The sequence below is a fragment of the Eptesicus fuscus genome, chromosome 24 (genome assembly GCF_027574615.1).
Source record: "Eptesicus fuscus isolate TK198812 chromosome 24, DD_ASM_mEF_20220401, whole genome shotgun sequence".
Lineage (NCBI taxonomy): Eukaryota > Metazoa > Chordata > Mammalia > Chiroptera > Vespertilionidae > Eptesicus > Eptesicus fuscus.
In genome coordinates, this window is record NC_072496.1 from 1,041,385 (window position 1) to 1,063,412 (window position 22,028).

The 22,028-nt window shown below is 67.9% G+C and overlaps 1 protein-coding gene across 1 annotated transcript in view; it reads left to right on the plus strand.

The window, feature by feature from the left end:
* Nucleotides 1-21,417, plus strand: part of KIF21B (kinesin family member 21B) — a 34,831-nt gene extending 13,414 nt beyond the window's left edge. The window contains exons 5-35 of the mRNA XM_054713153.1: nucleotides 86-220; nucleotides 362-529; nucleotides 625-740; nucleotides 1,697-1,892; nucleotides 2,203-2,392; nucleotides 2,752-2,815; nucleotides 2,924-3,142; nucleotides 3,439-3,529; nucleotides 3,943-4,060; nucleotides 4,437-4,628; nucleotides 5,244-5,443; nucleotides 5,928-6,035; nucleotides 6,497-6,565; nucleotides 6,900-7,132; nucleotides 7,244-7,391; nucleotides 8,279-8,470; nucleotides 8,956-9,057; nucleotides 9,921-10,086; nucleotides 10,232-10,283; nucleotides 10,425-10,482; nucleotides 11,489-11,694; nucleotides 11,799-11,873; nucleotides 12,740-12,853; nucleotides 14,477-14,515; nucleotides 16,526-16,662; nucleotides 17,658-17,838; nucleotides 18,129-18,293; nucleotides 18,551-18,668; nucleotides 19,271-19,441; nucleotides 19,979-20,178; nucleotides 21,083-21,417. Coding sequence (XP_054569128.1) covers nucleotides 86-220; nucleotides 362-529; nucleotides 625-740; nucleotides 1,697-1,892; nucleotides 2,203-2,392; nucleotides 2,752-2,815; nucleotides 2,924-3,142; nucleotides 3,439-3,529; nucleotides 3,943-4,060; nucleotides 4,437-4,628; nucleotides 5,244-5,443; nucleotides 5,928-6,035; nucleotides 6,497-6,565; nucleotides 6,900-7,132; nucleotides 7,244-7,391; nucleotides 8,279-8,470; nucleotides 8,956-9,057; nucleotides 9,921-10,086; nucleotides 10,232-10,283; nucleotides 10,425-10,482; nucleotides 11,489-11,694; nucleotides 11,799-11,873; nucleotides 12,740-12,853; nucleotides 14,477-14,515; nucleotides 16,526-16,662; nucleotides 17,658-17,838; nucleotides 18,129-18,293; nucleotides 18,551-18,668; nucleotides 19,271-19,441; nucleotides 19,979-20,178; nucleotides 21,083-21,137 — 4,278 coding nt within the window. The 3' untranslated portion in view covers nucleotides 21,138-21,417. The remainder of the gene's footprint in view (nucleotides 1-85; nucleotides 221-361; nucleotides 530-624; nucleotides 741-1,696; nucleotides 1,893-2,202; nucleotides 2,393-2,751; nucleotides 2,816-2,923; nucleotides 3,143-3,438; nucleotides 3,530-3,942; nucleotides 4,061-4,436; nucleotides 4,629-5,243; nucleotides 5,444-5,927; nucleotides 6,036-6,496; nucleotides 6,566-6,899; nucleotides 7,133-7,243; nucleotides 7,392-8,278; nucleotides 8,471-8,955; nucleotides 9,058-9,920; nucleotides 10,087-10,231; nucleotides 10,284-10,424; nucleotides 10,483-11,488; nucleotides 11,695-11,798; nucleotides 11,874-12,739; nucleotides 12,854-14,476; nucleotides 14,516-16,525; nucleotides 16,663-17,657; nucleotides 17,839-18,128; nucleotides 18,294-18,550; nucleotides 18,669-19,270; nucleotides 19,442-19,978; nucleotides 20,179-21,082) is intronic.
* Nucleotides 21,418-22,028: the final 611 nt, after the last annotated feature.

Genomic DNA, 22,028 nt, shown 5'->3' on the forward strand with positions numbered 1-22,028 from the left:
CCGTGCCCGGGGGGTCAGGGGTCGGGGCGGGCCGGGGTGGCCGTGGGGGACCTCACCGCCGCCTCCCGCCCTCCCTCCCTCCCAGCTGATCCAGTGCCTGAGGCAGGGCGCCCTGTCGCGCACCACGGCCAGCACCCAGATGAACGTGCAGAGCTCGCGGTCCCACGCCATCTTCACCATCCACCTGTGCCAGATGCGCGTGTGCGCCCAGCCGGACCCGGTGAGGATCCCCCGGGCCCTGGGGTGGGGGTGGGGGTGGGGGCAGCTCCGGAGGGAGGGAGGAGGAGGGAGCCACGCCCGCCCGCCCGCCCGGGAGCAGCGTGTGCCGGCGAGTCAGCGGCCGCCCTGCCCTCTGCCGCAGGTGCACGCGGCGGTGACCGGGCTTCCCGAGGGCGCGGCGCCCGCCCGGGAGTACGAGACCCTCACGGCCAAGTTCCACTTCGTGGACCTGGCGGGCTCCGAGCGGCTGAAGCGGACGGGGGCCACGGGCGAGCGGGCCAAGGAGGGCATCTCCATCAACTGCGGCCTGGTAGGCGCCGGCTGCGGCTGGGACGGGTTGGGGGGGGGGGCCCAGGGCTGTGCGTCCCCCCCGGGGCCCCTCCAGCGCCCGGTCTGTCCTCGCAGCTGGCCTTGGGCAACGTGATCAGCGCCCTGGGCGACCAGAGCAAGAAGGCGGTGCACGTGCCCTACCGGGACTCCAAGCTCACGCGGCTCCTGCAGGACTCGCTGGGGGGCAACAGGTACCGGGCAGGGGGGCGGGACTTCCTGGAGAATGGGAGGGGAGGGTTGGAGGGGGAAGGCCCCCGGGGACCAGGAGACCCCCTCCCCCGCGCTGGACCGTGGGTGGGACACGGGTGCCGGGAGATGCCCCCTGACCTCGGGCCAGGAGGGTGGGACTCTGCTGCACCCAGAGAGGGATGCTCCCTAAAGGAAGTGACAGCCCGGCCGCAGGGCTCAGGGGTGGAGCATCGACCTGTGAGCCAGGAGGTCAGGGTTCGAGTCCCGGTCAGGGCACAGGCCCGGGTTGCAGACTGGATCCCCAGTAGGGGGCGTGCAGGAGGCAGCCGATCCATGATTCTTTCTCCTCATGGATGTTTCTATCTCTCCCTCTCCCTCTCCCTTCCTCTCTGAAATCAATAAAGGAATATATTTTAAAAATAAAAATAAAAAGGTGACAGATGCCCTGACTGGTGTGGCTCAGTGGATAGAGCGTCGGCCTGCGGACTGAAGGGTCCCGGGTTCGATTCCGGTCAAGGGCATGTACCTTGGTTGCAGGCACATCCCCAGTAGGGGGTGTGCAGGAGGCAGCTGATGGATGTTTCTCTCTCATCGATGTTTCTAACTCTCTCTCCCTTTCCCTTCCTCTCTGCAAAAAATCAATAAAATATATTTTAAAAATAAAAATAAAAAGGTGACAGAGCCCAGACGGGGTACTAGATGGGAAACAGTAAAGAGACGCAGGGCCGTCTCCCTGGCGCTGGCCCCTCACAGTCTCCCCGACATCACCCACCACCTGCTCTGTGGGGGGTGCGGGTCCCCACCACCCAGGTTCTGCCCGATGAAGCCCAGTCCTCAGGCGACGGGGGACAGGGGGGTGGGCGGGAGCTCTGCTCTGAGGCCGTGCCCTTCTGGGGAGCCGGCTGCGCCCCGTAACCCTCACTTCCCCCTGCTGCGCCCCCCTCCCCCTGCCACCCAGCCAGACCATCATGATCGCCTGCGTGAGCCCCTCCGACCGGGACTTCATGGAGACACTCAACACCCTCAAATACGCCAACCGGGCCCGGAACATCAAGAACAAGGTGGTGGTGAACCAGGACAAGACCAGCCAGCAGATCAGCGCGCTGCGGGCCGAGATCGCACGCCTGCAGATGGAGCTCATGGAGTACAAGGCGGTGAGCGCACGCCCGGCCCGCGGCCTGCCCCCGTGCCGCCAGGCGTCTCGACTCAGCATCAGCATAGTGGGCCGGACCGCACGAGGCGCCCAGTGTGCAGGGCGGGGCCGGGGGAGGCAGAGCAGAGAGTTGGCCCTCCTTCCCCAGGTGGTCAGGGTGGGCTTCCTGGAGGAGGCGTCCTTTCCCGTGGAATTTGAAGCACGTGGAGCAGGCCTTGTGGGATGGGAACATGTGTCCTGGGGGATGTACCCAATTCCCTGTGACTAAGGCACCTGACTCCTCCCCACCCCCCGCCCGCCCCTCCTCCCAGGGCAAGAGGGTGATCGGGGAGGACGGCAGCGAGGGCTACAGCGACCTGTTCCGGGAGAACGCCATGCTGCAGAAGGAGAACGGGGCGCTGCGCCTGCGGGTGAAGGCCATGCAGGAGGCCATCGACGCCATCAACAGCCGCGTCACCCACCTCATGAGCCAGGAGGCCAACCTGCTGCTGGCCAAAGCCGGTGAGTGGGTGCCCGGCCAGCGGGGCGCACTGGGGCCAGGGCTCCCTCCCCACCCCCGGCCAGGAGACGGGCGGGCTAGGCCAGCCCCGGAGCTCACAGATCGGTTCATGCGTGCATCTTTTTCCAATCAATTTTAACTTTTTTAAAAAATATTTTTTTTATTGATTAGAGAGAGAGAGAGAGAGAGAGAACCAGGGATCGGCTGCCTCCTGCGCGCCCCGCACTGGGGATCGAGCCTGCAACCCGGGCCTGTGCCCTTGACCGGGAATCGAACCCTGACCTCCTGGGTCATAGGCCGGCGCTCACCACGGAGCCACACCGGCCGGGCTTGATGTTGCTTTTGTCACTTATTCCCCCAGGTGACGGCAACGAGGCCATCGGCGCTCTGATCCAGACCTACATCCGGGAGATTGAGGAGCTGCGGTCAGTGAGCCCGGCACCCTTGGGACTCCGGGACCCCCGGGGGCCTTGGCCAGGCGAGGGCGACCCGCTCACCCTCTCCCCGCCCCCTCACCCCCCCCACCCCCACAGGACAAAGCTGCTGGAAAGCGAGGCCATGAACGAGTCGCTCCGTCGCAGCCTCTCCCGGGCCTCGGCGAGGGGCCCCTACGCCCTGGGGGCGTCCCCCGCCGCCCCGGGGCTCGGGGGCAGCCCGGCCAGCTCCATGGAGGACGCCTCGGAGGTGATCCGCCGGGCCAAGCAGGACCTGGAGCGCCTCAAGAAGAAGGAGGTCAGGCAGCGGAGAAAGAGGCGAGTGAGCGCCCTGGGGTCCCACCGGGGTCACCTGGGGCTCTGAGCAGGCCGGCCGGCCTTTAGGGCACAGCCACCCATGGCTCTTGTCCGCCCGGGAGACGGGGGCAGCCAGTCCGGTAACTGTGGGCCGGGGGGACGAGAAGGGCGGCCAGACTCTGCAGAGCAGGAACCCGGTCCTGTCCTGTGACCTCCGGACAAGACATGCCTCTCCCCCAAACCCCCCCCCGCCACCCCCCCCCCCATGCTCAGGCAGGTCTGGCCCCCAACCCCGCCTGCCCTTCTCTCCCCGGCAGCCCCGAGAAGGAAGCCTTCAAAAAGAGGGCGAAACTCCAACCGGAAAACAGCGAGGAGACCGATGAGAATGAGGACAACGAGGTGGAGGAGGTGAGCGAGCCCTCCCCTCCCCTCCCCTCCCCTCCCCTCCCCTCCCCGCCCCTCCGCACACTCACCCCACTCCTGCTGTGGGGGGCCAGCACCTCCTTGTGCACAGGGCAGACACCCCTTGGTCTGCTTCCTGCTCTCTCTGCTGGGTTACCATGGTGATCTCCATCCCTCAGTCCCCTCCCTCATCCCACGGGGGGGGGGTCACTGCGGGGGGCAGGGGTCACTGGCGGGGGGATGGGAAACTCCATCCGATTCGGAGGTGGCACCAGGTGCCCGACTAGGACCCCCCCCCCCGTTTCCCATCTGCGGGGGGATGTCTGGACCAGCCTCTGCTTCGGGGTGCCCCTCCCTGAGGCCGGGTCCAGCTGTGGGGGAGGGGCCGCCCGCCCCCCCTAACGGCGCTTGGTGCGCAGGAGGAGGAGGACCCGGATGAGAGTGGCTGCGAGGAGGAGGAGGGGCGTGAGGACGAGGACGAGGACTCGGGCAGCGAGGAGAGCCTGGTGGACTCGGACTCGGACCCCGAGGCCAAGGGTGCGTGGCGTGCGCCCCGGCGGGGGGCCCCCGGAAAGGCTGCTCCAGAGAGTGGGTGGCCGGGGCCCGGGGCCCGGGACAGGAAACGGGGAACAGCAAGCAGCACCCAGGGATGCGGACCCACGGAGGGTGCTTGTGGCCGGGCCCTGCGCTGAGGGTGACGGCGGCCGGGGGCTCCCCGTCCTCGTGACCCCCCACCTTGCCTGGCATTTCGGGGGGCTGCTCCAGAACTGTGTTTTCCCATCCGGCACCCCCAGCCCTTCGGTGGGATTTGTCGTTTCCTCCAGCCTCAGCCCCCTGCCGGCTCCTCGCCCCGGTGCCAGGGCGCCCTGGGGCCCGCCCTGGCGCCCTGGGTCAGGCCCGTCTCTGCCCACAGAGGTGAACTTCCAGGCCGACCTGGCCGACCTGACGTGCGAGATCGAGATCAAGCAGAAGCTGATCGACGAGCTGGAGAACAGCCAGCGGCGGCTGCAGACGCTCAAGCACCAGTACGAGGAGAAGCTGATTCTGCTGCAGAACAAGATCCGGGACACCCAGCTGGAGCGCGACCGCGTGCTGCAGAACCTCAGTGAGGCCCCGCCCGCAGCCCTGCAGGCCCCGCCCCTCCTGCTCCAAGGCCCCGCCCCATCTCTGCTGACCCCGCCCCTCCTGCTACCCGGGTCCCGCCCTCAGCCCCAGCCCTGCAGGCCCCGCCCCTCCTGCTCCAAGGCCCCGCCCCATCTCTGCTGACCCCGCCCCTCCTGCTTCAAGGCCCCGCCCTCAGCCCCAGCCCTGCAGGCCCCGCCCCTCCTGCTACCCGGGACCCGCCCTCAGCCCCAGCCTGCAGGCCCCGCCCCTCCTGCTCCAAGGCCCCGCCCCATGCCCCCCCCATCTCTGCCAACCCCGCTTCTCCTGCTTCCTGAGTCCCCCCCCCAGCACCAGCCCTGCAGGCCCCGCCCCTCCTGCTCCAAGGCCCCGCCCCATCTCTGCTGACCCCGCCCCTCCTGTTCCCAAGCCCCAGCCCCAGCTCCGCAGGCCCCGCCCTGCCTGCCCCATCAGCCCGCCTCCTCTTGCTCCTCAAGCCCCACCCACCGATGCAGAGAGGGGCGTGGCCTCCCCAAGGTCCGGCAGGGCCCGTGGGGGACAGACAAGACCCTGACGGCCACCTCTCTCTTGGGGTCCCCCCCTCCCCCGCGGCCCGCAGGCACCATGGAGTGCTACACGGAGGAGAAGGCCAACAAGATCAAGGCGGACTACGAGAGGCGGCTGCGGGAGATGCACCGGGACCTGCAGAAGCTGCAGGCCGCCCAGAAGGAGCACGCGCGGCTGCTCAAGAACCAGTCCCGCTACGAGCGCGAGCTCAAGAAGCTGCAGGCCGAGGTGGCGGAGATGAAGAAGGCCAAGGTTTGCCCGGCGGCGGGCTGGGGTGTCGCCTCCGGACCCACCCACCGCGGTCAACAGTCCTTGCCCTTCCCTCGCCTCCTGCACCCTGACCTGGACCTGGGGGCTGGTCCCTAACCCTCACCCTCTCCACCACCACCCCCCCCCCGAACCCCACCCCGTCAGCAGCGCAGCAAGTGCTCCGTCCACACCGGGTCGCTAGCCTCCCGCAGCCTGGGCTGGTCCCAGAACAGCCGGGCCCAGGACGGCGGCTTTGGGGGAGGGGGACCGGGGCGGGGGGCAGGGAGGGCCGGGGTGGGACATGGCTGGGCTGGTGGGTGGCCCAGGAGGTGAGGCAGCTCAGCGCCTGCGGAGGAGTGGGGGGCGGGCCTCAGGGGCCCCCTGGTAGGCCGCCCGGCTGCCCCCCCTCCTCCGGCCCAGCGTCCTCACTCCCTGCAGCGAGTGGGCACCTGCTCACCCCGTCCCGGTGCCCCCTCTGCCCATCCAGGTGGCCCTGATGAAGCAGATGCGGGAGGAGCAGCAGCGGCGGCGGCTGGTGGAGACCAAGAGGAACCGGGAGATCGCGCAGCTCAAGAAGGAGCAGCGGCGACAGGAGGTGAGGGTGCCCCCCCCACCCCACCCTCCCGCAGACCGGGGCCCTGCAGGCTTGGGGAGTGGGAGTGGGGAGCTGGAGAGGCGGGGCCAATAGAGCGGAGATGGGTGGTGGGCGGGGCCTGGAGCAGGTGGGCGTGGCGATGGGCGTGACCTGGAACAGGAGGGTGTGGTGAGGGGCGGGGCCTTTTGTCAGGAGGGCGTGGTGATGGGCGGGGCCTCCTTGAGGTTCTGCAGCCTCATGTTAAGGGGGGAGGGACTGAGCCCCGAGAGGGGCAGGAGCTTGCCCGAGGTCCCCAGCAAGCAGAGCCCCCAGCCAGGCCTCCTGGCCCAGGGTGGGGACCAGAGGCCGCAGAATAGCCCTTTGGGGGGGGGGGGGCAGGCCGAGCTCTGGGCCCTTTGATCTGCCCAGGCCCAGGCCTCGGCCCACCGGCCCTGAGTGGGGACCCCGTCTCCCACCCGCAGTTTCAGATCCGAGCTCTGGAGTCCCAGAAGCGACAGCAGGAACTGGTGCTGAGGAGAAAGACCCAGGAGGTGAGGGGTGTCCCCCCATCGCGCAAAGCCGCCCCCTTCGGATTCCGCCCGGGCTGGGAGCCTGGGCCCCGGCTCCCTCCTTCCCCTCGGACACAGGCCTGACCTGGGCTGAGGCCGGAGGGCCGGCTGCAGGCTCTGGTCCCACTTTTAAAAACAAAAAAAAAAAGCCTCTTCGGTGTTCATTTCACCGCAAACAGAGGCCCCTTGCTCAGCCCCAAGCCCCGGCCCGGATGGAGGGGCCCCTATGTTCTCCCTCCCTGCCCCCCCCCCCAATCTGGGCATTGTCTGGGCGCCGTGTACCCTGCTCACCGGGACCCTCCTCCGCGGCCCCCAGGTCTCTGCGCTGAGGCGCCTGGCCAAGCCCATGTCCGAGCGCGTGGCGGGGCGCGTGGGGCCGAAGCCCCCCATGCTGGACTCGGGGGCCGAGGTGTCCGCCAGCACCACCTCGTCGGAGGCCGAGTCGGGGGCCCGCTCTGTGTCCACCATCGTGCGCCAGTGGAACCGGAAAATCAACCACTTCCTGGGGGACCACCCCGCGTCCACGGGCCACGGCGCCCGGCCGGCCAGGTGAGGGGGGCCGGGGGAGGCGGCCCGGGGAAGCAGGGCCCCGTGGCGGCCGTGGCTGTCGGCTCCGGCGGGCCCCACACAGCCCCGCTCCCCCCGCTCCCCCCGCTCCAGGAAGAAGTTCCAGAAGAAGGGCGCCGGCCAGAGCTCCAGCAAGGCCGCGCGGCTCAAGTGGCAGTCGCTGGAGCGGAGGGTCATCGACATCGTCATGCAGAGGATGACCCTCGTCAACCTGGAGGCCGACATGGAGCGGCTCATCAAGGTGGGCGCCGTCCCTCCCTCTGCACCCCGCACCCGCCCCCGTCAGCTCCCCTCTCCCCCCTGCACACCCCTCTCTCCCTCGGCACCCCTCCCTCCCTCTGCACCCCGCCCCCCCCCCGCCCCCCGTCAGCTCCCCCCCTCCCATCTCCACCCCTCCCTCTATATCCCCCCTCCCTCTGTACCCCGCCCTCCCTCTGCACCCCTTCCTCCCTCTGCACCTCGCCCCCCCCGTCAGCTCCCCCCCTCCCATCTCCACCCCCTCCCATCTCCACCCCTCCCTCCCCCTGCACCCCTCCCTCCCTCTGCACCCCTCCCTCCCTCTGCACCCCTCCCTCCCTCTGTACCCCTCCCTCCCTCTGCACCCCTCCCTCCCTCTGCACCCCTCCCTCCCTCTGCACCCCTCCCTCCCTCTGTACCCCTCCCTCCTGCCTGCACCCCTCCCTCCCATCTCCACTCCTCCCTCCCTCTGCCATCAGCTGTCACTTTAAAATATATATATTTTTAATTGATTTCAGAGAGAAAGGGGGAGGGAGAGGGAGATAGAAACATCCATGATGAGAGAGAATCATGGACCGGCTGCCTCCTGCACGCCCCCTACTGGGGATGGAGCCCACAACCCGGGCCTGGGCCCTGACTGGGAATCAAACCTTGACCTCCTGGTTCACAGGTTGACGCCCAACCCCTGAGCCACGCCGGCTGCCGGGCCGCCCGCTGTCCCTCTGACGGCTCAGGCAGGCTCTTCCCACCTTTCCTTGCCCCCCGCCCCCTGGTCCTCACAGCAGCTCCTGAATGCAGATGTGCTGGGGTCCCCATGAGGCTACGCGGGGGGGGGGGGGGGAGCTGTGGGCAGGGCTGGACAGCACCCTGAGGCCCCCCCGCCCCCCCCAGAAAAGGGAGGAGCTCTTCCTCCTGCAGGAGGCGCTGCGGGGGAGGCGGGAGCGGCTGCAGGCCGAGAGCCCCGAGGAGAAGGGGCTGCAGGAGCTGGCGGAGGAGATGGAGGCGCTGGCGGCCAACATCGACTACATCAACGACAGCATCTCCGACTGCCAGGCCACCATCGTGCAGCTGGAGGAGACCAAGGTGCCGGGCGGGGGCAGGGAGTGGGGTACAGGGTGGGTACAGGGAGCGGGGTGCAGGGAACGGGGTACAGGGAGCAGGGTGCAGGGGGGTGCAGGGAGTGGGTGCAGGGGGGCTGCCGGGGGTGGGGTACAGGGTGGGTGCAGGGAGCGGGGTGCAGGGAACGGGGTACAGGGAGCAGGGTGCAAGGGGGTGCAGGGGGGGTGCAGGGGGGCTGCCGGGAGCGGGGTTCAGGGTGGGTGCAGGGAGCAGGGTTCAGGCGGGGGGGTGCAGGGAGTGGGTGCAGGGAGTGGGTTCAGGGGGGCTGCCGGAGGCGGGGTGCAGGGTGGGTGCAGGGAGCGGGGTTCAGGCGGGGGAGTGCAGGGAGTGGGTGCAGGGAGTGGGTGCAGGGGGGCTGCCGGAGGCGGGGTGCAGGGTGGGTGCAGGGAGCGGGGTGCAGGCAGGGGGGTGCAGCCCTGCTGACCCGGGCCCTGTGCCTCCGGCCCCAGGAGGAGCTGGACTCCACGGACACGTCGGTGGTCATCAGCTCCTGCTCCCTGGCCGAAGCCCGCCTCCTGCTGGACAACTTCCTCAAGGCGTCCATCGACAAGGTGGGCGGCCACACGGCTCCCGGACAGGACCCCCTCCCCCTCCCCGCCTGGCATCTCGGAGCCACGTCACTCCCAGGCTCGGGCAAGCCGCCGACGCCTCCCCGCCCGGCCCCGGTCCCAGCCCGGGAACGGGCTGACGACAGACGCCCCGAGGCTGTGGCTCGCTCGGAGGTGTCTTTAACGAGCCGACGCAGCCGGCCTCCGTGGAAGGGGACCTGACGCCCCGGCCCAGGCCCTTCCGGAGCTGGGCGGGGCTCGAGTCCGCTGGAGGCGGAGGACAAGTGTGTGGACGTGTGCTGGGTGGGGCAGCGCGGACGGACAGACGGACGGACGGACCACATCCCGCCAGCAGGGTTTATGCCGGGACAGCCGGGGTCCCGGGCGTGTCTTGTGCTGGACACAGGATGTGCTTCCTCACCCCGGGCTGTGGCCTTCGGGGACAGGCACCCCGTGGGGTGAATGCAGTCCAGCTCTGCCCCCCACCCCACCCCCCAACTCCTCACCCGTCCCCCTTCTTATTCTTTTTTAAAATATATTTTTATTGATTTCAGAGAGGAAGGGAGAGAGAGATAGAAACGCCCATGCTGAGAGAGAATCATGGATCAGCTGCCTCCTGCACGCCCCACCCTGGGGATGGAGCCCCCCAAAGACCCATTAAAGACAGTCCCATCCTGAGGTCCTGTGTGGGGACAGTCAGGGGGCCCGTGGGCGCACCCCAGGTCTGAGCCAGGCACAGGTGACGTCTGGGAGTGATGGGGGGCCCTCCAGGGTGTCCCCCTGGGAGCCGGTGGCGTGAGGGCAGGGACGGGGTGCCCCTGGCCCCAGGCCGGGAAGGGTCACCCGGGCCGGCTCCCCGTCCCCAGGGACTGCAGGTGGCCCAGAAGGAGGCCCAGATCCGGCTGCTGGAGGGGCGGCTGCGGCAGACGGACCTCGCCGGCTCCTCCCAGAACCACCTGCTCCTGGACGCGCTGCGGGAGAAGGCGGAGGCCCACCCCGAGCTGCAGGCCCTCCTCTACAACGTGCAGCAAGGTATGCGGGGCGGGGGGGGGGGGGGGCGGCCCGGGCCTCAGGGCTCCGGGGGGTGCTCCCGGCTCTGACCCGGGGACCCTGGCTTCCCCAGAACTCTGCCCACACCCATCTGACCCCCCCTCTCCGTCACCCCTCCTCCCCCCAGAGAACGGCTACGCCAGCACCGACGAGGAGGTCTCTGAGTTCTCCGAGGGCAGGTGAGTCCCCCGTCCAGTGAGAGGCAGCTCCCCGCGGACCTGGGGGCGGGGGAGCCACGGGGCCCTGCCCGGATGGGGGTCCCGGGCACCAGGGCGTACCCAGGCTCTCGGGGTCCTGAGCTTCCCCTGCTCCTTCCTCAGCTTCTCCCAGTCTTTCACCATGAAAGGCTCCAGCAGCCACGACGATTTCAAGTTCAAGGTGAGCCCCTCGGGAGGCCGGCGGGGGCCCTCTGCCCTCCCCCCTCCCCCCTCCCCCCCAGCCCCACCCCGTGCTGCTTCCTGTGGGGCCGGGTCTAGCCTGGGACTGGAGGGGGCGGGCGGGTGCAGGTGTGTCACCGGGTGCAGCCTGTTCTTTTTGAAGCGGGGTGCAGGGCGTGAGGGGGGTGCAGAGGAAGGGGAGGAGCGGCCTGAGCCACTGCCTGGTGACCTCACCACAGCCCAGGGCCCCCCCCCCCCGCTTCCCCCGCCCAGACCCAAGCCACCAACTCACCAGGTGGCTGGTTGTTGTACGCGCAGCTCCGTCCGCCACCAGCAGGGGCAGCAGTGAGGCCTTTGGTCGGGGAGGGGGAGGGGGAGCTTGAACCAAGAAACGGGATTTTTTTTTTTTTTTTTTTAGAGAGAGAGGAAGGGGGAGGGAGAGGGAGAGAGAAACATCCGTGATGAGAGGGAATCATGGATCGGCGGCCTCCTGCACGCCCCACACGGGGGCTCGAGCCTGCAACCCCGGGCCTGTGCCCTTGACCGGGAATCAAACCGTGACCTCACGGCAGGAAACGGGTGTTCTTAAGAGAGAATTGGCCCTGGCCGGTGTGGCTCAGTGGATAGAGCGTCGGCCTGCGGACTGAGGGGTCCCGGGTTCGATTCCGGTCAAGGGCATGGACCTTGGTTGCGGGCACATCCCCAGTGGGGGTTGTGCAGGAGGCAGCTGGTCGATGTTTCTCTCCCATCGATGTTTCTAACTCTCTCTCCCTCTCCCTTCCTCTCTGTAAGAAATCAATAAAATATATTTTTTTAAAAGAGAGAGAGAACTGTGCACCGTGTGGGGGACACGTGTGGGGTGCACAGTCCCCGTAAGGGCAGGAGATCCATGTCTGCCGCCTGGCGTTTGCCAGAAGCCTTGGGAGACGGGCTCAGGGTGGTGTCCGGCGGGTCCGCGCTTCCCCCCTGCGGGACGGCGGTCCACCCGGCGGGTGCTCCCCTCCCAGGGCGAGCCCACGCTGTCGGCCCAGATCAAGGCGGCGTCGGCCGAGTGCCTGGGGCCCCCGCTGGACAGCTCCACCAAGAACATCACCAAGTCCCTGGCCTCCCTGGTGGAGATCACGGAGGACGGCGTGGGCTTCTCCGTGCGCGACCTCTACCCCCGCGACAAGGTCTCACGCACCGTCAGCCTGCCCACCAGAGGCAGCACCTTGTAAGGCGGCGGCGGCGGGGGCGGGGGGGGGCGGCGGCGGGGGGGGGGTGGGCGGCGAGCCGGCTCTCCGGGCTGTCCGGGCCTCACCGGTCTCCCTCCTCCAGCCCCCGGCAGTCCCGCGCCACCGACACGTCCCCCCTGACCCGAAGGAAGTCGTACGACCGCGGGCAGCCCGTCAGGTGAGCTGCCCGTCGGGGCCCGGGCGGCGTGAGTAGCGGCGACGTCCACGCTGTGGATCCTCTCGGGCGCGTTCTAGTCCGGGCCCCACGACGCCATCCACCCGCCCCCAGGCTCCCTCCCCCGCCCGGCCCTGCGTGGGCTCGGACGCCAAACCCCCCTCAGCACCTAGAACCGGGGGGGGGGGGGGGGGGGGAGGGCCCGAGCCCGCAGCTAAAATCGTTGGTGGGTGTGTGTTCCGTGCTGGTGGCTTCGTGATTGCCCGGATGTCCTTCAGCCCCTTCTTTTATTTTTAATCGATTTTTATTGATTTCAGAGAGGAAGGGAGAGGGAGAGAGAGAGACATCCATGATGAGAGAGAATCACTGATCGGCTGCCTCCTGCACGCCCCCTACTGGGGATCGAGCCAGCAACCCAGGCCTGTGCCCTGACTCTTAATTGAACCGTGACCTCCTGGTTCCGAGGTCGACCCTGTAACCACTTAGCGACCGGCTAGGCCCGTGGTCGGCAAACTCATTCGTCCACAGAGCCAAAGATCAACAGCACAACGATGGAAATTTCTTTGGAGAGCCACATTTTTTAAACTTAAACTTCTTCTAACGCCACTTCTTCAACACAGACTCGCCCAGGCCGTGGTGTTTTGTGGAAGAGCCACACTCAAGGGGCCAAAGAGCCGCCTGTGGCTCGTGAGCCGCCGTTTGCTGACCACGGGGCGAGGGCACCCGTGCGTTTTAAGGAGCAGGGAACCACCAGCCACGACGTGTGTCTGAGGCCGGGCTGCGTAAGAATGGCTCCCGACGCCGTGTGGAGAGCTGGGCTCCGGGCCGGGGCGGCCCCTGACACGCCGCTCTCTGTCCCCACTCGGCAGGTCCGCAGACGTGGGGTTCACGCCCCCCTCGTCCCCTCCCACGCGGCCACGCAACGATCGCAACGTCTTCTCGCGTCTGACCAGCAATCAGAGCCAGGGCTCAGCGCTGGACAAGTAAGGGCCAGCGCCGGGCGGGCTGTTCGAGGGGCGGGGGCCCGCGGAGTGGCCGTGGCCGTGGCCGTGGCCGTGGCCGTGGGCAGGGCTGGGCGGCCCCCGGACATTCTGTTCCGGCCCCACTCCCGGCTTCTCTGTCTTTTCCGTCTTGACCGGGGACCCGTCTGTTCCCGGAGGGAGCTGGCACCTCGGGAGCGAGCTAGCAGGGGCGGACGGGGGCGCTCAGGCACCCACAGCCCCCAGGCGGCCCTGAATCCTCCGTGGCTGGGGCCTTGATTCTCGGAAGCCTCACCAGCCCCCTCCCCTCCCCAAACGCTCACACAGGCCCCAAAGGCGTCCCGTGTCACGTTCCCGTGGCCGCGTCGGCTCACCCCACGGTGCGCCCCTGCTGGTCTGATGGGGGATGACGGCCGTCCCACGTGGCATCTGCTTTCACCTTAGGCTTCCCCCGAGCCACAGCTCGGCCGTAAGGGGACCTGCCCGCCTCGCAGGAGCGGGATGAGGCTCCGGCAGGCCCGCGGGCGTCCGCCCAGGAAGTGCACAGCCGGCGAGGGCCTAGCTGCCCGTGTGTCTAACAGGGGCTCTGCCCAGGGGGGGCCTGTCCTCCATGAGCTCCTCTTCACACTCCCTGCCGGCCCCGCCCTGGCCCACGCCAACCAGGGTTCCCTCCCAGCCAGGTGCCCCCCAACCCAGTGCCCCTCCCACCCGCCTTCAAGGTCTTCTCGCCATCCCAGCCTGTGGGTTGTCCAGACCCCGGTCCATCCAGGGTCATCCTGGGGTCATCCAGACTCGGTCCATCCTGGGGTCATCCAGGGGTCATCCAGACCTCGGTCCATCCAGGGGTCATCCAGGGTCATCCCAACCCCAGTCCATCCAGGGTCATCCAGACCTCAATGCAGCCAGGGTCATCCTGACCCCGGTCCATCCAGGGGTCATCTAGGGGTCATCTTGACCTCAATCCATCCAGGGTCATCCCGACCTCAGTCCATCCAGGGGTCATCTAGGGGTCATCTTGACCTCAATCCATCCAGGGTCATCCCGACCTCGGTTCATCCAGGGTCATCCAGACCTCAATCCATCCAGGGTCATCCAGACCTCGGTCCATCCAGGGTCATCCAGACCTCGGTCCTGTCCGGGGGTCCAGGTCTTGGGGCGCATGTGAGGTACACAACTCCAGGCAGTTTCGCACGCTCCCCGGGGACAGGGGGCTCCTGGGGACAGGGGGCTCCCGGGGACAGGGGGCTCCCCGGGGACAGGGGGCTCTGTGAAAAGCCGGCCCCTCAGGAGTTGTGGGGGCAGCCCCCTCCCAGGTGGGAGGGGCAGTCGGGCCGCAGCGCTGCCGGTGGGGTGGGGGCCCCCAGCGTGTGGATGGAGCAGCAAACAGCCCCGGAGCAGTCTCCCCAGAGCGTGGGGCCGGCGATCCCGTGTCGTCCTCGGGGTGGGGGGCCCCCTTCCTCCCCTGCCAGCTCCCAGGCCAGCCCGCCCCCTCCCCCCGCCCCGCTGTCCCCCGGCGCCTCCCCCTCTGCCTCTCTCCACTCCCCTCCAGGAGAATAACCGCCCTGACCCGCTGCTCCGCCCGTGTGTGCCCCGCCCCCTAATCCAGCTAACTTTCTGCCCTCCCAGGTCTGATGACAGCGACTCCTCTATGTCCGAGGTCCTGAGGTACAGACGGCCGCGTCCTGTCCCAATCCTCTCGCTCGCTCCTCTCTCTCTCTCTCTCTCTCTCTCTCTCTCTCTCTCTCTCAGCCCCTCCCGCCTGCACCCCTGTCCTCAGCATGCACCCCTCCTCTCCTCGGCCCCCAGGACCCTTCCCGCCCCTGGTTCCTCCTCTCCCGGCGGCTGCCTGGCCTCTACTGCCCCCACCGACCGGCTGGAGCTGGGGGCTCGCGTGGGGAGGGGCGTGCGGTCGCTTGTCACGGCCTGTCCTCTGCTCCCTCGTCACCTGGGCGGCGGGGGGAGCATGGAGCCTGGGGGACGGGCTGGGCATGGTGTGGACGGCTGTGCTCGGGGTCCTGGGGGCGCTCGGTCTGTGTCGGTGCCACACACTTAGACCCCAGCTCTGCCCCACCCCCATCTCCTGGCACAAGGACGAGGAGTGCCGGGGGGCTGGGGGGCCCCTCTCCCCCAGCCAACCCAGCACAGCACCCCACACAGGGAGTGCATCCCAGGTCCCGGGGGCCTGAGCACAGGGCCACAGCTGAGCTGAGAGCTCTCCCACCAAGCCCTCCGCTCACCGCTCACCGACCCTGGGTGTTGGCCGTCCTGCCATCCCCCCCCGACCCCCCCACGGGATCTACCAGCCTCTCACGAGGAGGGTTAGCCCTTTAACCGCTGCCCACAGCCCTCCCAGGCCTTCCCGCCACAGGTGGGCCCCGGCGAGGGCGAGAGGCGGGAGCTCGGATACGTGGGAGGCTGCTCCGTGCGCGCCCTTGACCGGCCCTGGGCCTGGTGGACCCTTGTCGGACCGCGCCCTCGGGGCTGGGCTGCCTGAGTCCCTGGGGCCATGAGCCGCCTGCGGGAGGGACGTGGGTCATTTCATCCCGCCCTCGGCCACCGCGCCCGCCCCTGTCGGTCGGCATCGGCGTTCTCTTTGGAAAAGAGCGAGGACATGTTTTCAGACCCGCATACAACCTGGCCGGGCCTCGCGCCCAGGGGTCCCTCATCTATATATATAAAAGCCCAATAGGCAAAGTGTCCCCTCAGGAGTTCCACTGACTGGGAGTTCGATCGCTCGCTATGACATGCGCTGACCACCAGGGGGCAGCACGGAACGAAGGGAGTCCCTGGCCGGCAGCCGGCAAGCTGTGCACAGATTTCGTGCACTGGGCCTCTCGCTGAGAAATGCAATCTCCACCCCGAGCCCACAGGGGCCGGCGGAGGGGCCGTGGGGGCCCGGACCTCCCCAGCCAGCTCTGAGCTCTGGTCCCCTTTGTCAATGACCCTCACAGGTCCGGCCGTGCTGGTCCCACCCGGGGGCCGTGGGTGGGGTGTGCGTCTGTGTGGGGGGACAGGCCCCGGCGGATGGAAATGCTGAACGGAGTGCAGGGCGGCGACCTCGGCCCCTCCCTCTGCGCCCGGCCGCCCTGGGCTCCCTGAGGCAGCCTGGGGGAGTCATGGGGTTGCAGGACCCCCAGCCCCTGGCCTCCACCTGCCCAGCTGGCATTTTGTTTTGTTTTTAAATCTTTTTTTAAAATTTTTTTAAAAAATATATATTTCTTTGTTGATTTCAGAGAGGAAGGGAAGAGGGAGAGAGAGATAGAAACATCCATGATGAGAGAGAACCATGGATCGGCTGCCTCCTGCACGCCCCCTACTGGGGATCGAGCCCGCCACCCGGGCCTGTGCCCCGACCGGGAATCGAACTGCGACCTCCTGGTTCCTAGGTCGATGCTCATCCACGGAGCCACGCCGGCCGGTGGGCCTGGGCGCTTTTAGGTCTCCGGACGCGGTCAGGCTGGCGTGGGCGGGAACTGGCCGAGGGCAGGGCTGCGCCTAGACAGGGATGAGACGCCCGGCCGGCCCCCACCTGCCCGCGCACCCGCTTCCCGGCTCAGGCTGCTGGCGGCTCTGGAGCCTTCTCGGTCAGGCCCAGGTCCCCGCTCCACCCTGTCCCCCCCCTCGGCCGGGCGGGGGGTCCCCGGCTGACGGTGTCTCTCTCCCTCTGTCCGGAAGGGGGATCATCACGCCGGTGGGAGGAGCCAAGGGCGGGCGGACGGCCCCGCTGCAGTGCGTGTCCCTGGCCGAGGGCCACACCAAGCCCGTGCTCTGCCTGGACGCCACGGACGAGCTGCTCTTTACCGGCTCCAAAGGTGGGTGGCGCCCCGGCCCGTGTGGCTCAATGGGCAGAGCGACGGCCTGTGCACCGGAGGGTCCCGGGTGCGATTCCCGGTCGAGGGCACGGACCTCGGTTGCCACAGGCTCGGCCCCAGGCCCTGGTCTGGGTGCGAGCGGGAGGTCACCTGTTCTCACATCGGTGTTTCTCTCTCCGTGTCTCTCCCTCTCCCTTCCACTCGTTCTAAAAAAATGCATGGAAGACTGTCCTGGCGGCGGGGGGTGGGGTGGGGGGCGGGATTAACAACAACCAATAAATAAGTAAAATCTTTCTTTAAGCCCTGGCTGATGTGGCTCAGTGGATAGAGCATCGGACTGAAGGGTCCTGGGTTCGATTCTAGTCAAGGGCACATGCCCGGGTTGCAGGCTCGATCCCCAGTGTGGGGCGTGCAGGAGGCAGCCGATCCATGATTCTTTCATCATTGATGTTTCTGTCTCTCTCTCCCTCTCCCTTCCTCTCTGAAATCCATAAAAAATAAATAAAATAAAAAATAAATATTTCTTTAAAAAATAAATAAAAGTAGTCCTTAAAAATAATAATAATAGCCCTGACCGGTGTGGCTCAGTGGATGGAGCGCCGGCCTGCGGACTGAAGGGTCCCGGGTTCGATTCCGGTCAAGGGCATGGACCTCGGTTGCGGGCACATCCCCGGTGGGGGGTGTGCAGGAGGCAGCTGATGGATGTTTCTCTCTCATCATTGATGTTTCTAACTCTCTATCCCTCTCCCTTTCCTCTCTGTAAAAAATCAATAAAATATATTTAATAATAATGATGATGATGATGATGCCTGCTCTTAGCAGTCAGGGCAGCGGGCACGGACGGCGTCGGGGGGACTTGCTTGAGCAGACGGGGTCTGACGTCCGGGCCCCGTCTCTCTGAGTTGCCACCACCCCTGGGAGCTGGCGCCCAGCCCCGGCCCGGGATCCGCTGTCCCTGGCGCTGACGCCTGCCCCGCCCCGCTCTCCGCCCACAGACCGCAGCTGCAAGCTGTGGAACCTGGTCACGGGCCAGGAGATCGCCGCCCTGAAGGGCCACCCCAACAACGTGGTCTCCATCAAGTACTGCCGCCACTCGGGCCTCGTCTTCTCCGTGTCCACCTCCTACGTCAAGGTGTGGGACATCCGGGACTCGGCCAAGTGCATCCGCACCCTCACGTAGGTGCTCCTCCCGGGAGGAGGGGGGAAGGGGGCGGGGGTGCTGGCCGCCCGGGGGCCCTACTCAGGACAGCCTGGTTCTGAGGGCCTGCCGTCCACTGAGGTGGAGCGGAGCGGAGCTTGGGTCTCGGGGGAAGTGGCGGCTCCTGTCCGTCAATCAGGGAGGACTTCCCGGAGGAGGTGGTTTACGGGCCTGCTCCGAGGGAGGTGAGCGGAGTCTCCTGGCCGGGCCGGTGCGGATGGGCCCGTTTCACCTCTGACCTCGCCTCCCTTCCCTCCCTCCCGGGCAGGTCCTCGGGTCAGGTGATCTCGGGCGACGCCTGCGCGGCCACCTCCACGCGGGCCCTCACCAGCGCGCAGGGCGAGCACCAGATCAACCAGATCGCCCTCAGCCCCTCGGGCACCATGCTGTACGCCGCCTCGGGCAATGCCGTCCGCATCTGGGAGCTCAGCAGGTGGGGGGGGGCCTGGGGTGGTGTGGGGGGAGGGCTGGGCATGGGCACAAGCCTCAGCTCGGGGTGATCCCCCCCCCAGGGCCGGCTGGTCCTCGCTGTGCTGCTCCCCGTGTCCCCAGAGACACCACCCCTTCCCCGGGGAATGGGCGGCCCCGGAGGGAGGAGAGGCCCCCTGCCAGGTGCATACCTGCCCCCCGGGCCCACCCCTCCCCACCCCGGTCCCCCTGACCCTCCTGGCCCTGCCGGCCCTCCCGCAGGTTCCAGCCCGTCGGCAAACTGACCGGCCACATCGGGCCCGTGATGTGCCTGACGGTCACCCAGACGGCCAGCCAGCACGACCTGGTGGTGACCGGCTCCAAGGACCACTACGTCAAGGTGCCCGCCCCCTCCGCCGCGGCCTTGGGACCCTCGTGGGAAAAATGCAATTTCTGGGATTTTTAAAATATATTTTTATTGATTTCAGAGGGAGAGGGAGAGAGAGAGCGAGAGAGAGAGAGAGAAACATCCATGATGAGAGAGAATCATGGATCGGCTGCCTCCTGCACGCCCCCCTGCTGGGGATCGAGCCCACAACTCAGGCAGGTGCCCTGACCGGGAATCGAACCCGGGACCCTTCAGTCCGCAGGCCGGCGCTCTATCCATTGAGCCACACCAGCCAGGGCCACCTGGATGTTTCTATCTCCCTCTCCCCTGCCTTCTTCTCTGAAATCAATAAAAATATATGTTTGGTTTTTTTAAAAAAAATAAAAAGAACGTTAGTTGGAGTCACACACCGTTCTCCGCAGCAGCTCATGCTGAGCTGGGGGTTCCCCTGCAGGAACTTAAGTCCGTGCCCCGACACCCCGCCCCTGGGAAGGGCCCCTGGGCTGGGCTGCCACGAGGGGCGGGGGCCAGACCTGGGGGTCGCCGGCTCCTGGGCCCCCGGGCTGCACCCCAGTGGGCGGCTCTGGGCCAACCCCTCCCGCACCCGCCCACAGATGTTCGAGCTGGGGGAGTGCGTGGCGGGCACCATCGGCCCCACCCACAACTTCGAGCCCCCGCACTACGACGGCATCGAGTGCCTGGCCATCCACGGGGACGTGCTGTTCAGCGGCTCCCGGGACAACGGCATCAAGAAGTGGGACCTGGAGCAGCAGGAGCTCATCCAGGTGAAGTGGGGGGACGGGCGGGGCCGGGCGGGCACCCCCAGCCCCAGCCAGAGCCACCCCCTGCCCCGCACCCCTTCCCTCACCTGCCTGCCCTCCCCTCCCTTCCCCTGCCCCAGGGTTGACAGGGAAACCCATCCCTGTCATTTTTAAAATTGATTTCAGAGAAGAAGGGAGAGGGAGAGGGAGAGAAACATCAATGATGAGAGAGAAACATGGACCGGCTGCCTCCTGCACGCCCCGCACTGGGGATCGAGCCCACAACCCCGGCCATGAGCCCTGATGGGAATTGAACTGTGACCTCCTGGTTCCGGGGAGCGTTGGTTTTCTTTGACCCTCCGAGGGCGGAAGGCTGCTCCTCCAGGGCGGGGTCTCGGGTTCGAGCCTGGGACGGTCGAAGCATCCCTCTCTGGGCCCGGAAGTCCCGGCACGGCTGGGGCCCTGGCTGCTGGGGACCCGGGAGGCAGAGGGGCAGGCGGCTGCCGGGTGCGGGTCCCGTCCCCACTCCCCCGCCCCCCTCACCCGCCGCTCCCCCCGCAGCAAATCCCCAACGCGCACAAGGACTGGGTGTGCGCCCTGGCCTTCGTGCCGGGCCGGCCCATGCTGCTGAGCGCCTGCCGCGCCGGCCTCATCAAGGTCTGGAACGTGGACAACTTCACGCCCGTCGGCGAGATCAAGGGCCACGACAGCCCCATCAACGCCGCGTGCACCAACGGGAAGCACATCTTCACCGCCTCCAGGTGGGCGGCGGGCGGGGCGGGCGGTGCACGGCCCGGTGAGGGCCACGGGCCGGGAGGGGGTGCCGGGCGGACCCCCAGGGCCCAGGGGCAGGGCAGCAGGCAGGCGCCGGCCCGGCCAGGCCTTGCCCACCAGCCCCCCCACACACAGCAGCCCCCTCCTCCGGCGGCCCTCACACCTGTCCAGGTATCTTCCGTCACAGCGCAGCCCACCCGCCCATCCGACCCAGCTCCGTCCCCGTCCAGGGACGCCCGGGCGCTCTGGGCCACCGGGCGCTACTCACAGGGTCCTCTTCTCTTCCCTTCTCGGTCCGAACTTGACCTTGACCTTGACCCTTCTCTCCCCCTCCCCTCCCGTCTTCTTGCTCCGCCTCTCTGCCTCTCTCCCCCTCTCTCCCCGACAGCGACTGCCGGGTAAAGCTGTGGAATTACGTCCCGGGACTCACCCCCTGCCTTCCACGCCGGGTCCTGGCCATAAAGGGCCGAGCCACCACCCTGCCCTGACCCCGCCTCCTCTCCCCTCCCCCCCCTCTCCCCCCTCCCCCCCTCTCTCCCCCTCTCTCCACCTCGGTCTGAGCTGCTTCTTCACGGTACGAGTCTGTTTTACTCCACCTGGCTCCCTCCAGCCCCCCCCCCTCCAGCCCCCCTTTCCGAGCATGAGCAGTGAGCGGGACAGACCCCGGGCCAGGGGGCCAGGCAGTGGGGGCCCGTCCGGGGCTGGACGGAACCAAAGCGGGGAAAACTCGGGAAAAGGAAGAGCAGGCCCCGCCCTCTGCCCGGCACCCTCCGCCCTCGGCCTCACCGAGCCCGCCCTGGGCCCCGGCCTTGTGTGGGGGAGTTGGGGGCACCTGGGCATGGCCGGCCGGGCCCCCGTCCGAGCTGACCGGCCGCGCGCTGTCCTCCGCAGTGACCTGACGGTGAAGTTCTGGAGCGTTCGGCGGTTACCCCGGGGCCCGCCCTAGGGCTGAGGTCGGAGGACACCCCAAGCCTTGGCCCCCCACAGCCTGGGAGGCGTGGAGGGGACACCGTGGCCGATGGGGCCGGCGGCCTGGGTGTGGACCCTCCCTGCTCTCCTTCCCGCCTCGACCTCCGGAGGATGGACGTGACCCCTGACCCCCTCCACAGCCTCCCTCCCGCCGCCTCTCGGGGAGAGAGAAGAGGGGGGACATTTAAGCTGTGACGCCCAAGGGCATTCCCCCTCTGGTTTCTCTCCTTGGCCAGGCAGCCCTCACCCCACCCCACCCCCACCCCCCCCCACCCCCACCCCAGCCTCTGGACACTGCACCTGCCTCTGAGCCCAAACCACAGACCTCAGGTAACCACGGAAACCAGGGGTAGGCAGCTGGCCCTGCCGCTCAGCTCAGCCCCTTGGCGCCGCTCCCAGCCGCCCCGGCGATTCTCGGGGTCCCTCTCCGACGGCGATTCTCGGGGTCCCTCTCCGACGGCGATTCTCGGGGTCCCTCTCTGACGGGGCCGAGGCGGGGCCGCTGCGAAGACCCCCCGGGCAGCCGGGCAGCCGTCCCCCCTTATTTATTTGTGTCAGTTGCTCTCGCCTCCTGGAAATGGACTTGAAGTTTCTTCCATGCGGCTGTCCCTCTGCTTTTGGGGGCCAGGAACCCAGCCGGGGACCCCCCCCGCCGGCCCTCGGGGCCACCCCCCCCTCTTGACTGCAGCTCAGGCTGACCCCACGTTTCCCTGGGGACCCCCCTGGTGACCCAACCTCCCGGCCGCCTGGTGCTCCAGTGCCTTCCTCATCCGTCCGGGCCCGGCTCCCGGGCTGGGCACCCCGACACCAGCCTCCTCTGTCTCCTCACTCGGGGGGGGTCTCATGCCCACAGCCCCCAGAAGGCGGG